At 39.4% G+C, this 17,234-nt stretch overlaps 1 protein-coding gene across 4 annotated transcripts in view; it reads right to left on the reverse strand.

The window, feature by feature from the left end:
* The window catches only part of sorcs3 (sortilin related VPS10 domain containing receptor 3), a 187,809-nt gene that overhangs the window by 83,625 nt on the left and 86,950 nt on the right, over positions 1 to 17,234 (reverse strand). For all 4 annotated transcript variants that reach the window (XM_046401487.1, XM_046401497.1, XM_046401506.1 and 1 more), the window contains exon 3: positions 3,271 to 3,370. In XM_046401487.1, coding sequence (XP_046257443.1) covers positions 3,271 to 3,370 — 100 coding nt within the window. The remainder of the gene's footprint in view (positions 1 to 3,270; positions 3,371 to 17,234) is intronic.

Raw genomic sequence — 17,234 nt, forward strand, 5'->3', positions numbered from 1 at the left:
GTCACGAAGAGTAATCAGTGTCTGCTATGATCTGCTCCTCTCCCTGACGTGGTTTAGCTCAACAGTCCCAGGATCTTATTAACTCCCGCGAGATGCAGACGTACTCAGGGTCAGTACCTTGGCTTGGCCTTGGAGTAGTAAGGCTGGCAAACCCGAGCACCAACCACAGCTCAGGGCACATCTTCATGCTTTACATGTCTGTTGATGACATGTAGACTTTTATCTATTCAGCATTTGACTGACAAGGCAGGGCAACCCAAACAATGTGATTATTTTCAAGGATAACACTTTTTTCTTTAAGTTTTTCAAAACTGGTCATATAGCAGGAAAATTCAAGTGCATTATCAAGTCCATTATTCTTTACCATATCATTATGCTGATGTCTTGCAATCTACAACTTGCAACATTTTCATCAGTCTTTGAATCTTTCTCATCTGTGTTTTGTTTTGTTTTCAGTTGTGCTCTGGAGAAAACTGAACACTGTCTTGTCTCAACCTGAACATGTCACATCTCCACCCTGCTGAAAAAAGCCAACACGTTCTCACCCCAGCTCGCCACAAATATCATGTCATCTGTGGCTCATCCAGACACTCATAACACGGCGGTGTGTGCTTTCCTTTCACACAGGATGAAAGTCCTGTGTGTGACCCACCACTCAACGCCAACCTCCACCCCTCTGGGACGTTGTCATTTTGTAAACTACTTCACACTGTGCAGCTGCATTGGATGAGACACTGAGGAAAGTGCAAAAAGGTGGTAGTGAAAACCCACGGAATGAGACTGTGCTCAGAAAGCTCAGAAGCGACCCTACTTTACCGAACTTTACAAGACGAATGCCAAGTTCTTGTTGACTACAGAGAAACAACAGAAAGAATCCTGAATGGAAACATCACAAAGTGGGTTGTTTCTAGGCTGAGGACAGGAAGGCTCTGCAGCAGGTTCATCAAAATCACTTAGAACATCACAAATACCCATCCACTGGGTGCCATAAGTTGTAGTCAACTATCATCAATTTTAAAGCAAAGTGAAGACTGGACTCACATTTCCCAGGTGGCCAGAGACAGGATTTGAATAATAAAGACCTTCTGTAACTGCTGGATATCTAAAAGTTTCCTAACAAGTTGTTTCTGTCTTAACGTTGTGTTTCAATTCTGATAAAAACTCTTGAAATGTTTATGTGTCACATGGAACAATATATTGTAACAGTGGCACAAGTAGAGAAGTGAGATAAAGGGAAGTGAACTTGCTCAGGCATGTCTGTTACACAGCCATATCAATATTAAGTTAATTAAAGTTGGCCACAACACTGGTTGTACTGCACCAAGTCAAGCTGTAGCAACAAAATCCCTCAATGTACTGAACTGGGCCAGGGCCTATGTTATTATTTTTGATTCAAACTTTTGTAAGAGGAAGACTGAGTTATTTAATCTTTCAAAAGATCCATAGTCTCCCTTGAATCTCTAATTATCTAATCTTCAGGGGGGTTTTTTTAGCTGTGGTCAAGTTAAAACAACTTCCCTGTAGTTTTTCTTCATGTACTGGGATATGTGTGTGCCTGAAACAGTGAAAAGACAAACTTGCATTCAGTCATTGCAACTAATTGTCTTTAATTATCATGCCAAACTCTCTGGAACTCTGTTAATGTCTCCAGCTCTAAGTTACCAGAGGAACAGATAAGTTTAACACTACGTAGACTTCATCTCTACTGTATGCATACAATCTGTTCTAATTAGCAGTGGAATGCCAACTTCAGCTGCTGCAATTAATACTTTTATATCATACACTTTTCTATACAGTAAGCTGAAATCCGCTGATATAGAAACAGCCTTGGGGCAGTCTACAGCCTCTGGTCCACAGAGGGAGAACAGACTCATACATTAACAGAGCTGCTTACAGCACATTGACCTCTTGGCTACGATTTCACTTGTCTATCAAGCTGTTGCCCTGAGCACCAGACGGGTGGAGTTCACCACACGAGGGCAGATTCACTGTGAGTTGTGCATCACAGTGTAGGCTTTTAGACTGTCTTCTACACATGGACCTATGCAGTGTGTGATGCAGGACAGAGCATAGTTCTTGCAATTCAATTCAGCTCATGTGAAAGATGAATGTGAATTAAACTGAAGCAGATGGCAGAAAATGAATGTAACCAGTTGACTCTTAGAATATCAAAAAAAAAAAAGAAAAAAGAAAGAAATAAAATGAAAAGTAATTTACATAGCTCTAATGCAGATTAAAGATGTTGGCAGATGGTCGGCAGCTGGTAACGCTTATAGTTTTTACTATTTTTGGTGGCCTGAATTTCTTTAAATACATTTTTGGTGGCTGACAGAAACAACAGGAACAATTCACATGTCAGTAGGTTTCAGTGTTGCTGTAATTGTGTCCATCACTTGTATTTTGTAGGGAGACAACGCCATAAAATGACAAAATGTCAAATGTTTCCATAGGTAACCTGTACACAGTAAATTCTCACATAGAAAATGATTTCCCAAATGATGACCAGATAATGAAGACTGGTTCAAAATAACTGAGAGGTTGTGGAATTACCCATTTAATAATAGATGATATTGTAAATTCAGCTTTATGTACATTTTCACAGCACTAATTCCGCCTGTAGAGCAACACAATCATGTCTTATTCACCACTCAGCTACTCTGAATCTGTTCTCTGACAGAAATACTGTTTTCATTCATGAAATAAGTCCAGTCTCTTCAACAACTGCAGATATTTCATATTAAAGGCCTCAAGAAATGCTGCCAAGCAGATGATTTGTTATGACATTACATAACATCTTTCTCAGAAAATATTTGTCAAAGTCAGACAATTACATGAACATGTACAGAATTTGCCACCCAAAACCCAGAAATATCAGTTCCATGTCAGTCACTAAAGTGCAATCTGAATGCTTTGAGTATAGCTAGCAAGTCAACTTATTTAGACAGTGTTAAAACTCTGTAATTTTCTTTTGGGAACAACTACTTATCCATTATCACTTCTCATAGGGGCAGGGTACACCTGGGACAAGTTGCAAATTCATTATCACATAATATAGAAACAAACAATCGTCCATGCTCATGTTTGTACCTATGGGCAGTTCAGAGTCACCAATTCGCCTAACCTGCATGTCTCTGGACTGTGGGACGAAGCACCCAGAGAAACCCCACTCAAACATTAGGAGAACATGCACATTAGCATTACCAATACAAAAAACTGCAATACAGAAGCAGCTGAATGGGACTGAAAAATAAATTACTCGCCCCATCTTACCTTTCTCTTGTTGGTTGGACAGACGTACAGGTAACTCAGGACAGTCTTGGATCCCACTTTGTCATTCATCCTTTCATATGTGGAGCCGTAGTCAGTTGATCTAAAAGGAGGAAGTTAAGGTAAATTGCAGTCAGAAGCAGCTAAATGCCACAACCTGATCACAGTGAAAGTTTGTAGAGAATTTAATGGATAAACAAACATTTGTTAAATTACCTTTATTTTACAGTGATGAAAAAGAAGGCAATATCACAGCCCACAGTAAAACAACAAGCATACACAGACTGGTATTTCACTTGTATGTATGTTTTTTATATATATACATACAGTTTCTCTGTGAAGGAGTGAAACCTCAGGCAACAGAACAAGAAAAGATTAACCAATCATCTATAGCTGCCAACAAAAACGAACCATTCGAAAATGTCTGGGGGACCAGCACTATAAATAATTCATTCTCTCCTGATGACTACTATGAAATAAAATATGACGAGTGAAAAAACATGTGGATGTTCCTGAACCCATGGACTTTAATAATTTAACAGTGGGAATGAGCCTGTTAGCCAGCCTAGTCCCTAGAAACTCCACATGAATCCATCATCACTAGTAACTACCAAATCTGCCTTCAAGTAGAATATTACAGCATTTAGAGGGCTGTACTCGCTTTTCCCTCTTTTTTTCTGTGAAAGTTGCATTCATGTGGCCAGGATTTTCAATTATTTCTCTCTGTGGGGAACAGAAGCACCCACCCAAAACTGTGGCATAACTCCAATTTGCATTTGCTGTCTACTTCACGGTGAGGAAGGTGAAGATGATACGTATATCAGAATTCTTCCTTTGTCGGTCAGCGCTCTTTTAGCGAAAACGGGGCTTCAGTGAATTTGCAAAGAGATTTCTCTCATTCAGATTGCTTCCTGAATGTCTCTTAGAGACACAGTTGCTTCTATGATTATGAAGCACCATAATGAGTCAGACAGACAGCGCATTAAAGTGGAGGTGTGGCAAGAAGTGCTGCACTGTGAACAACCATAATTTGGAGCAGAGGATAGGTGAACTACACTGTTGGCTTCTGCTCTGAGTAACATTGTTGGGGCCTAAACATCATAGAGACATATATGTTGCTTGTGGCATGTCATGGTTAGCAGTAATGCTTCATCTAGTCACCATAATGCATGTGCTTAGATTTCTGCAGTGGACAGTGCTGTCTTTGACGCAGCCAGCAGGAAGACGTCAGCTCTCGGCTGTGGACCAAAATTGTGTGACCTTCCCAGACACTTACACCCTGAACAGGAGAGCTAATCAATGTGACAAGGAAAATGAACTGATTTTATTGGAGGAGATGGGAGAATGAAAAATCATCATATTTTTTTTTACTTTTTTTTTTAAATAAAATTTGGAAATAGTCAAGGTGGACAGTGGCAAGAGTACAGCATAGCCCAGCGGTTAGTGTACAGCATCAAAAAAGCGATAGTTTAGTCGATAATTTAGTAGATAGTTTAGTTTTAACATGGCTGTTTCTTTTTAAGTCCATTTAACAGTGTGTAACCAAACAAAGTGTGCTGGTTTGTGTCAAGATTAAATCTCCAGCATGGCTTTAGTATAGGATTTAGGAGCAGAGATGTAATATAATATCACTAATTTAGTTTCATTAGTGTCTAATTCAGATTTTTTCGTCAAATGTCATCCTTTTGACTCAGTTTTTTGTATACTCATCTTTGCATGCCAGCCTTATCTGACCACATTTACAAACATGCTGCTGAAGAACAGAAAATGTCATTGACATGGCAGTCCATCATCAGAATTAATGAAATAGTGTTGTAAGCACTCATTTCTTAGATTGTTTTCTGTGTGTGACAGCGTGGTGACAGTCCATCAGCTTTTCAAACTGAGGGCAAAAAGACAAAAAAACATCTCCCCATATATGAAATATGTAAGCTTCTGTCTCACAGTTGTTGCTGTGATCCTCCACATTTGGCTTTGTCCACCTCTGCTGACAGCTGATGAATAATGATGTAACTGTGTGTGAGCTCAGTGGGAGAAAAACCTCATGAATTCTGATCTGACGTTCACCTCACATCAGCAGGAATCTTATATGCATGTGATTTAGGACCACATATGGAGGTGGCCCAAATTAGAATTGAAAAGATTGAGACTGCATATGGTTGGTGCTGTTTGCCTTGTCACAAAGCAGATCCTCCTCCATGGAGTCCATCGTGTTGCACTGCCATGCTTCTACAGTAGCCCAGAATGAACAAACTTCTAGACAAACCAGCCATCTAACCAAACAAATTCCTAAGTTTTAAGACTTTATAAACACCAATCTAGAGTGATCAGCATATAGTGTAATTTAGGGCCATATTAATGTGGTAATAAATGTTTCTCTGTGATTCTCATAATATTCAGTGTGTGTGTTGAACTACTGAATTAACAACTTTGCAGAACAGCTCAGTCATCATCAGTCACTGGCTTTGAAAAATGCAATTAAATTTTTCAGAATTAAATTTAGACAAACTGAAAGTCTTTGTTATTGGCCCAGTGTGCATCTCAAGACACATTTGGCCAGCCTTTGGCCTTGTAATCAAATAACATCTTCAGAAACTGGCAAGTCCGGTTTGACCTGAGCCTTACTTTTAAGCATTGCCAGTGTTGCAGAGCAGATTATCATTGCTAAAACGTCATAGCACATTAATTACTGTTGTGCCTCACGTGATTAAAAAGGTTCTATGCTTGTATTGTTTTTAAACAGACAGGACTTGAATCCAAATCCAAATCCATACTAACAGATAGTAGCATGCTTCCTTGATTTAGGTTTCTATTTGTCAGATTATTTTACGATGTAAGATACCACAATCTCCCTGTTTTTCATATCCGTCTGTCCACATGTGGCACTGGATATAAAGAAATGCATGTGAAGGTGTATGCAATTTCTGGACTTAACTCTCTCAATCTTTTTTTTTTTAATTTGAGGATGAAACTTTACTGAATTCTTTCGATGGTTACTTACTGTAACCTCGGTTCTGCGAACACACACAGGGGATGGTAACATTCTGTGCCAATGCCGAAAATAATGCATCGTTCATGTACAGAGGTGGAAATTAAAGGCCAGCAGGCTCATGGGTGGGCATCTAACACATCAGACAGTCCTTTAGGGGAATGTAGTTTATGACCTGTCACAGAATCATAACTAGCCATCACCTTTTTTTTTTATTTGCAGAAACCACAATCTTTACCTAAACTTATCGAAATGTTTTAGTCGCTTAACTCTAACAATACTTTAGACATGATCATTTTGATTTTTGATTTTCCACTGCCACATTATTTCCCTAACCTTGACCACGCTGTAGAACAGATTTCTAGAAAGCAAAGAAAAAAAAACACCAAAAGATTTAAATCACCAATGTGTTCCTTTGTATTACTATTTCATCAGCATTCATTATGTCCAATGCGACATCAGAATGGAAGAGGTGTTCAGATATTTTACTAGTACTAGTACTTTTACTAGTAACAGTACAGCAATGTAGAAATACTTGATTACAAGCAAAGGTTATGTTTTATATATTTTTTTTCAATAATCATTCCTCATCATTAGATTGTTAACACTGAAGAACAATTTGTGAGCAGCATGTTACTGCTGTAGCTGCTTGAGGTGGTGCTGATTTGAATAACTTTAGTTCGCTAAATCAGAAAAACACACACATTCACTCGATGTAAATCTGAGGGGGCATGAGTTTGTTAATGGGAGAGGAAAGAAGAAAAAGAAAGAGAAAAGTTTTGCTCTATAAATGTGGATTCATCTTTCAGGTTTCTGTCATCTATATTTTCTTTGTCACAGAATAAATTGAAGAATGGTTATTTGAATGAAATTCTGTGAGAAGTTTGGAGGAGAAATTTCACTTTGGTGATACAGTTAACAACACACAGGCATCTGAAATGTGACAAGCACCAACTAAACACTGCTCCTTTGTAACAGGTCTCAAAGAGGAAAGATTCAAAACCTCTGGTTTAATCTTTAACAATGTGATGTATTTCACAAGATTATCATATTTTTCGGTATATTAAATTTCATTCTGAAAAGTAGAAAGAAACTAAAGCTGTCAGACAGCTGTAGTGCAGACAATGTATATATCCCTCTGAACTGTACTGGAGTAACACTGTAAAGTAGCATTAAAATTAAATATTCAAGTAAAGTAAATATGTAAGTCTAAATTGCCACATATAGAACTTTATTCATTGATATTCTCTAATTGCACAACATCCCATATCACATAAAAGTGTGATTGTGTGTTCTGTACAAAGGTTTTGTGGTGCAGAGGACTATTGCAGGGGAGCAATGGACTGTCACAAAGTGAAGGGTTGATGGGAACATTTTCCCATTTTGTCCATTCTTATAAGCATCCACTAGTCACTGATGTGATATGGGCCAAAGGGAAGTAACAGGAGCTGATTTTCAAGATGCACAGGAATTTCAGAGCTCTGCCTATATTCATAGAAGTTAAGTTATATTGCATAAACATCATTTTCTAAAAGTAATCCATCTAAATATTTATGAAAGTCTGCAGAGGAACTAACCTCTTCTTAAAATGATCCTGTGAGGATTACACATTCATCTGAGCCTCAATTTTCAGCCATCACTTCCCCATCAGCTGAGTTCATTAAAACATTTGCTTACCTCTTTTTTTGTCTGGTCGCTGTGCACAAAGAAATGAACAGACAGTGTCTAGAAATAACGGAGGGAAGACAGAAAATGAATGCCTCTTCCTTGACACACAACATCACCAGGCACTCTTTTTGCCAAAAAAAAAAAAAAAAAAAAAAAACCTGCTTCCATTTTTGTTTAGACAAGCAGTATGTGAGCTTTCTTAAGGAATTACTGGCTGTTTCAGGCTTGGGATAGTAGACAGCAGCTTGAAATATTTCTGTGACTATCAGTAAAAGAGATTACAGCAGATTTGGATCAGGATGTTACATCAGACTGTCTGGAGTGAAAGTTTTTTTCAGTCTGTGACCATGAAACAGACTTACCACACTGGGAATATTATGCTCTTGGAGGTATAGCACTTAAATAGAAAAAAATGATTGTGTGGATTCCAATATAACCTGTTTTTCTTTAACCTGTTTTTATATTTGTGAAGTAGAACAAAAAGAAGATTCTAACATTTGCAGAGAAAACCAGGCCAAAATATTCCTGAAATAAAACTCATTCAAAATGACCAAAATGGCATCTGCTGTATCTGCACAGTCACAAAGTGGAGGTTTCCATTTGCTTTCATTTGTGAAGTGAAGTCCTCCATTTTTTTTTCGAGAGCCAGAGAGGTAGATACAGTGTAGGCCAATGCTGTCTGTGAACATCAAATGATTGGAGAAAAAGGCAGACAGAAATTGCATTAGGGAATGTTTGTGAGGTTTTGCCAGATGGCTGCCAGTAAAGCAGAACAATTCAGCGTTGGTGTGCAACACTGTTGACCATGCTCTGGGGAGAGCAAGAGAGAGCGAGAGCGAGAGAGCACTTCAAAGACTGAAGGATGAAAACTCCAACCAAATCATCTTAGTTTCTCAAGCTCATACGAACAAGGCACATCACCCTGAAGCGTACAGGAATTAAACAGAACTGAAGTCTGCTGCAATATTGTTTCAAGGAAAACAAAAGGTTACTGATCTCACTCTTCTCACTGTAAAGCTGACTTGGGCTTGTTTGCTCTGAATAAAAGCTGTTTGTGAATGCATGCTAACGCATACAAAACAGCCAAGAGACACAACGAAAACAGAGAACGCCAAATCAATATTCATCAGGGGTCCGAAAATGAAGGCATCATCAGGTGGTTGCCAGAGTCGAGCGGAAGCAGCAACAACTCAATTGTCCTCAGAAAGAGAGTCAGCCAGAGATACAGGAGGCTCTGGAAGCGAGAGAGACGAAGAAAGGAAAGGTTTCTGTGCAGAGAGCCCTGCGGCAAAATCAAGCCGTGAGACTCTGAACACTCCCTGACTGATGCACTTGAAAAACATTCTCTGCACCGGTGAACCGAAGCGTTCTAGGCAGTGCTGAGGGGTCAGAGGTAGAGACGCCTGAATGCTTTGCAGACATTTTCACTGCAATTGTCTGAATTGTTGCAGTCTTTTGTTCCAGGAACACACTCTAGGGGGATGACAAAGCCAATTTTGCTCCAGCCACAGGTCCCCGACACAAGCCTGCTATCTGGATATAATCCTGGGAACTTTGGGTGACTCGGAAAAGAACTAAGCAGAGCTGTTCCAGAACGCAACACCCAAGAGTTTAATGACAGAGTATGAAAAACCAGATTTGACCCACCTGAAAATCTTCTATTAACCTTCCTTTACCCAGCAAAGAGCTAGCTGAGTGTTCTTTCATTCTCTCTCTCTACCTCCTGCCCGACAGTGACCCCCTTTCCACCATCCACACCTACCTACTCACCTATTTCCACTTTTCACTTTTCCTCTCACTCTTTACCACATTATTAATGGGCCTTTTCATACCTGAAAGTCTTTTTGTTACACTGTATACATTTGATCTGGTTATTTTTGGTTTCACATTGCAATTATGCAAAATGTCCTGTTGTCATCACCTTCGTGAGCTGTGTCTCCCTATGTTTGGAGTTGAATGGTTTGTGGAATTGCTCTTGTACCCAACCCCACCCCCCAGCCTCCATTTTTTTGTGAAAAATAACTGAAAATCATCATTCAATTAAACATTTGGTACTTTCTGTGAAGAGTTTGGACATCCTTTTCATCTCAGTGTGGGTTTTCTGCTCTGATGTCAGATTCCACGCCCCTCTAAGCTGATGCCACACCCCCAACGCCAGATCTGGGCCAAAAGTTTGAAACTGAAAACATGAGACCCGAAAGTGAACAAAAGATCTGAAAGTGAAGAAAGATTCGAAACCCGAGAGAAATGAGATTTGAAATTATAACAAATTGTAATTAGTACCTGGTTCACATGGGCATGGTTGTTTAAATGTTATTAATAGTTAAAGGTGACCTAGATGTCTGCAAAAGCACACTTTTACGCTACAGTAGATAGTCTAGACATCGTGACAAACTGAAGTTCAGAGCTCAGTGGGCTAGAATTGCCCACAGTGTAAATTGTAATGTGTTTTCCTATGTGATGGCCCTGCAGCGACTGATGACCTGTTCAGGGTGTTTCCCTGCCATTTCTTCTGAGGCATTGACAGAAAGGTTTCAGACTCCCTGTGAGGCTGAACAGGAGTAAGCAGGCAAAGAAAATAAATGGATGGATGAGTTGCCTGGGGCAATTAGTCTCTTGCAGCCGGTGCACTGCTACATTCAACCAATGGATTATTAAGTGCTTTAATCCAAAGCACTAAGCCGACACTCTAGACAACATTCAAGCAGAAACACAGTTGTCAAAGCGCAGTGTTACGGCAAGCACAGTTATCTTTGGAATAATGGTTCATTTCAAGGCAGCTTCCCCATCCAATCATTTCTAGATAGGGCAAAAAACAAAGCTAGTCATGACTGTGTCATTCAGAGTTGTAACGACATGCTAGAGAACTGATAAGAGTATGTGCAGTTAAAATGACTGACTGAATCAACATGAATATATCAATATGAAGGTCTATATAAATGTCTGAGAGTAACGACAATAGACCTGATAGCCAGCGCTTCTGGGGCATATGAATCCATTATGGGCAGTGTGGTAAGTTAATGAGCTTCATTGTTTTAATGCAGTTCGATAAAGTACCTTGATTTGTCATGTATTAAAATGTGAGATTAGCCATTCCATTCTAGTTATTCTATTTTACCCATAAAAAGTTTATATTTTGATTTTCCAGCACTGTTTTGTGTTACTAATGCATATAACCACAATAGAGGACCCATACCGTAACACACGCTCCCATTCACTTGCAATGCAGTGGCACCCACTGATAATGAGCTCCGGAGTAGCAATTGGCTGTTTGAAGCTTGGCACTGAAAGCTTTCATGTGCAGAATGATCACATGATTAAAGCATGTTTCAGATTGTTCTGATGGCTTTACTTTATGTTTGTCGAAAAAAACGAGCCAATCCCAGTGAAAACTGTTGCAGTCTATGTTTTCCTTTCAGTCCATTTTTTCAGTGTCCCCAGGATGGATGTGAGCGGGTGTCATAGTGCCAAGAAGGCAGAAAAATATTGGTGCTGGCCAATATAAGGGTTAGTTTTTGCTCATTTATTTACAGGAAGAAATAAGGTGACAGTAGGAGTATACATAGTAAGGAGCCATTTGTTTATCGGGATTATATTTAAGGTAGAATTCATGTCTTTATTTCAAAGAAAAGACATGAATACAATATTTAATTACATATATGATACAACTGTCTGAATTGCAAATATTCAAAAACGAATTGTTAAAAACACAGAGATCAACACAGACCCTCCGATGGGTCAGTCTCACTTGCTAAAATCCGCACGAAATGCATCATTCACTGCAAATACACATGCATTTTAAAGTGGCTTCCATCAGGCAAAGCAACTGTTCTGAGTCAAGAAACACTAACACTAAAGAGAAGAAACGTCCATTCTGATATTTGCAGCACGTCAAAAGAATAAAACTAAATATATAAAACTAGGTGAGGTCTAAAATGAGAAAAAACCCATGAAGATTGTGTTGCAGCATGTCTTGGGCAAAGGCAGCAAGCATCCAGTACAGTTTTAATCATCACTGCTACGGTCAGCAAAGCATATCTCAGCAAGGAGAGTCATAATGTACATGCTGTCAAGGAGTTTATCTGTGGAATAATCTGAACACTCACTGTGAGCTGCAGTCTTGTGAAAGCTTGCACACCAAGTGAAACATACACACACACACAGTCCTGCTCAAAGGTGGCACGCACACGCGCACACACACTTGCATCTCCCTGTGTGTTCACCTCAGGCAGCTGCTGAACAGTCTCTCCTCTTATACAGAATCCACTGAAGCATAATTGAAAATGACTTTGGAGAAGTGACACATTAAGATTGGGAGATACTGTATTTGCAGGTGTTTCTGTGACAGAGCACAGACTTGTCAGTGCAACACACGTGAGAGGATAGGACGATGAAGCATAAAAAAAAAATAAAAATAATAACGGAACCTCAAAAGACTGTACACTGCACACCAAAGCCTGTCTTTGAACAGGAAAAGAAATGAGTTTATATGTGCATCCGATGGTGTGTGTGTGTGTGTGTGTGTGTGTGTTGATGTACATGTCTGTGTTAGTGGGAGATAGCGAAAGGAAATCATAAGAGCAACCCATGTGTGAGACAATCAGAAACAGGAAATGTGCCTGGCAACTGTGTTAGAATCCATGCTGCTGCTTGTACAAAGAGAAAGACGATGAGAGATGATCCTGCAGTGTAAAAGTAGATCTCATAGCAACCCTGTGTTGTAATACACGTAAACAACAAGCAAAACAGGGAGAGGAGAACAGAAGCTGATGTAAAACTAAAATATATATATATGTATATACATATATATCACAGTATCCCGTGCTGCCATCGGGCCTTACCAAATATAACCCTGACCGCATCATTGCACCGCGCCTGACAAATGCAGTGTTGAGGAAATACCTTAAAGGAAGAGCTGAAGTGGGACAGAAGTGCTGACATTCAAAGATCGCTCTCAGTGACAACATTTGTCGTGTATCCCACTCGCAGCCCATGTTCTCCGTTCAACCTTGACAGTGGGTAGGCAAGTATTTTTGCTTCATCCTCTTCCCTGCTCGCCACGCTCTAGAACGCTTTTTCCTGAATGAATCTTTTAAAAAAAAGCATAAATCTTTAAAAATTCCTCCCAGACATGATGACTTTTTTATGAGGTCTAGAAGGCTTTTTTTAGGTTACAACAGATAAATCTGCTTTTGACATCCACCCTGTTATCCCTGTGATTGCGGGCTGCTGACCTGACCCACATTATCTCCCGACTTCACCCAATGCTCTTTCCCTCTCCTCCCTTGACTCTGGGCTGAACCAACAACCAGTTTCCCTTACAGTCGATCACAGACGCTACTGCACCACCTGTGATATAAATCTAAGTCAGGCAGTGCAGGCTTTGGAGAAATAAGCCCCCAGTGTATCTTTCAACCCCGCAAAGCTGGTGGGAAAAGAACAACCAGAAATGACTTCCATTCATTATTCATACCACAAGAAGGCCTGGAGAATTCGATGGCTCGATTATTACAGAACGTGTAGCCGGAGTGTGGCAGCAGCCTATAGTGGCCAATAGGTTTGACTTCTTCCAACAAGGTCTCCTGAGTGTTGTTAGTGATGATAACTGACAAGACGGGGTCAGGAAGAAGAGGAAGTCCACGTGCTAAAAAAGGGAAAGTAGGGAAGCTCTCCAGTGAAGACAACTGTGAAAGGTAGCAGATTTAAAGTTGTTTTTTTTTTCTCGAAAGTCAGAAGAGTTATTTACATTTTTTATTTTGTCCACGAGCTGCTTGCAGTGGGCAAGAACATTTTCTGACCATCATTGTGCAAATACTTAAAAGTGAATTTCACGCAAGAACAGAATCACAAAACAGAAAATTACAACAACATCAAAATAATCAATAGATATCAGTAAAAGAGCCTAAATTTCAAGAGTCAAAGATATAACTGAAAACAGCGCTATTACTTAAAAAATTAAAATGTAATATAAAAGTTCTCATTTACGCTCCAATCTGGTGATTAAAAAATGTTACTTTACCACATAAAATGAAATATTTTTTTTTTTACCTTTCAGTTGCCCCTTTTAGACATAAAACATAAGGTCACATCATACATTTTTTATCTGTTCGTATTCTATTCCTCATAAAACAACACCAGCCAGTGATGTAACATCCATAGATTACTGCTGTGGCACCACTGTACACATACATATACATCTGTAACAATAGCTATAGCATTTTAGTTTGTTGTTTAGAGGTTTGACAATATGAGAAGAAAGACATTACATCACATCTACAAAATGCCAAGGATGACGCAATGCGGGTTCTACATATTCCACTAAGGTTCTCCATGAAGAAAAGAGAACCTGATGATAGAGGCAATCATGGGCTCATACAGATAGAAGCATCATGTTTGTGAACCGTGAAAGGAGTGGTGGGTAGCTAACTAATGGCTTTTGGATGAAATAGTGAAAGGTTGCATTTCTGTGCTATAGCCCTTTGATTCAAAGCACTTCACAGTTTCATTTAGCCATTCACACTCACACACTGCTGGCAGTGAGCTGCCATGCAAGGTGCTAGTCTGACCAGCGGGAGAAATCTGGGTTCCATGTATTGTCCTGAAGACACTTCAACACGTAGACAGGAAGAGCTGGGAATCCGCAATGGTGGCTAAAGAAATGTTTTGTTATTTCTCTAAGAATTAATACATTGATGCTACAGCAGTATATGGATGATTAAGATCAGATTAACCAGCTTGTGCAGGTTTATGAAGAAAGGTAGCAGTTGAAAAGGATGGTGCTCAGTGAAGTGAAGTGAACTTGAAGTGTTTTCAATTAAACCAGGCAGCGACACAGTCCTTGATGCTTTTTGTTGCTCTTCATGTTCCACTCACAAACATTTACAGCACACACACACAGACATGCACCATGGACTGATTCTTGCTGTGGACACATGAGAATTTGAAAAATTCATTGTGTAATAAGGAAAATTGAAATATTTATAATATATAATATACTAACAAAGGGGTTAGGTGTGCTTTTACACAATATTTTCTCAATGTATCTATCCTGTGGCATTTAGAAATAGCTTAATGATGTGTCTAAACTTACTGAGTCAAAATACAGGAACAAAGATTGCTTTTAAAAAAAGAGCGTGACAGACATATTTTCCTTTTTAATATAAGCTATGCTTCGCCGACTCCAGGAACCTCTCTGAATCCTTTTTACAACCACGTCATAATGGATGAGGGTTGCAAACAAACTTTTGATTTATATCTGCCACAGATCTTTTGGATTTATGCTCATCATGCACTATGTGTGCAGAAACCAATTTTAAATCATTCCCTGCTTTTCTGTCAGCATAGAAGTCGCATGGCGGGGATGAACGACTCAAAAATGGAAGTGTTTAGCAGAACACCAGCTGTTTCTATGGTGGAGGCTTGGTAATATAGAAGTGATAAAAGTCAGGCGGCAGTGTAAGAAGTCTGAGCACACTCTAAAAGTCTTTTGTTTGATCGGCGGCTCATTTGCCAGCGTGCATCCTGTTGCAGCAGCACAGGGTAAATAGAAGTTTTGTTTCCATTTCCAAAGAGAAGAGCGAAAAAAGTGCTCTCCTGGAAGGTGAGTGGGAGCTATCCTTCACGACTCTGCAGTGCCTTTATCTGGTACCTTTCTTCTTTCTGATAAGCAGCTCCGGAGCCAATCATGCCGAACTTATAACTCAGACATGTGAAAGTGAAGTTTTACCAAGGTAAGTAAGTAGAAGGAGGAGAAATGAATAATAAACTTTCCTCCAACCTTCTCTAAACTTTCTTACTGTGATGCACACACACACACACACACACTTATGCTGTTCACACATTCAGCAATCCTGGCAGCCTCTCTCAATGTTGGCAGCAATGAGATCTGAGCCTGTGGCCTCAGCTCTGAATATGTAAGTGGCCATTGTGCAAGCATCAGGCAGCTGGTATGGTCTAAAACAAAACATGTACCTAGCTATAGCACCCACGCCACCAGTCACATCACCAGCCACCACAGTCCAGCTCTGTGCTGCGGGTGACGGATGTCACAATGTTGTCCTCCATGGAAATATTTGTGTCATTTCAGATAAGCAGTGGAGTCAAAGCTCTCGGGCTACCCACTGCTGTCAACAAACATAGAACATTTTGTCATACATTTGAGCCGCATTCATTTACTAGCCTGTCTGCTTGTGAATCCATTAGAGACAGATTTGTTGGTTCAAGATCAAAATCCAAAAAGAGAGAGTAATGTTTGCAAATCTAATAACTTTCAAACATTAAAATAATATCAGTTAAACATTTCTAAATGGGGAAAAAAAGAAAAATAATTTGCGTTAATCACTTCAACATCTGGGTGGCTGATGAGACTTTGATTTGATTACCTTAGAATGGAAACAAACCAGAGCTGCTTCAAAGAGAGCTGTCCTTGAATTGCTGTGGTATGAAATCCACATTGCCTCCAGAACAAAGGATCATGATGAAATCCACCATTTGCTGTTATGACATAAAGCAAATGAGTGCATGCTGCAGGATATAAGGAAAAAGCCCGAGACTGTGTAATTAAAGGTAAGAATTAAATGTTGTGAGAAAGGATCAGAATAAATGACCTCTTTAGTAACAGCAAGAGTGATTTATGCTTTAACCTCAAGGTAGAGCATGAAGGGGGAAACAAAAAGGTCGCTGTAAGAGTTTGCTTTAAAGCAGCATGCATAATATATGTTTTTCAGGGTGCCTATAATTCAGCGCTGTCATTTCTTTATTCCCATAAAATGTAAGATATTCACAGTCATGCTTGCAAATTTGTTGGCTTTGTGTTGATTCCAGGTCTACATCTGCTTATGAATAATCCAGTCTAAGTAGCTCTGTATGACAAATACTGTATTTGACAGGTTTCTGATGCATACTTGTTATATTTTTAACTGAATATATGCTAACATGAAAAGCACTACAGAGAGCAGCATTGTATGTGAATAAAAAAACAACTTGTCATATGAGTTGAGTTCAAACATTCCTTTTTAAATGTAGTTTTCATTTTAACTTTCATTTTAACTCTGTTGCCAGCCTGCTCTTGCTCCAGTATGCTCATAGCGGAGGAGTCCCACCAGGTTGACATAATTTTAGTGTCAATGCATGAAGCAGTGAGTCCGTCGTCTTGCAAAGTAGGAAGTGAGGGTGTGGAGGTCAGGGTGGCGATGCATTGTGGTTGATACATGGTGATATATTTGTTGAAATATTCTTGACATCTTGACTGCAAAGGATAAATTGAATGCCCTAACAAAAAAAAAAAAAAAAAGGCCTGGACGAAGCCCAT

Source organism: Scatophagus argus, chromosome 2 (genome assembly GCF_020382885.2).
Source record: "Scatophagus argus isolate fScaArg1 chromosome 2, fScaArg1.pri, whole genome shotgun sequence".
Taxonomy (NCBI): Eukaryota; Metazoa; Chordata; class Actinopteri; family Scatophagidae; genus Scatophagus; species Scatophagus argus.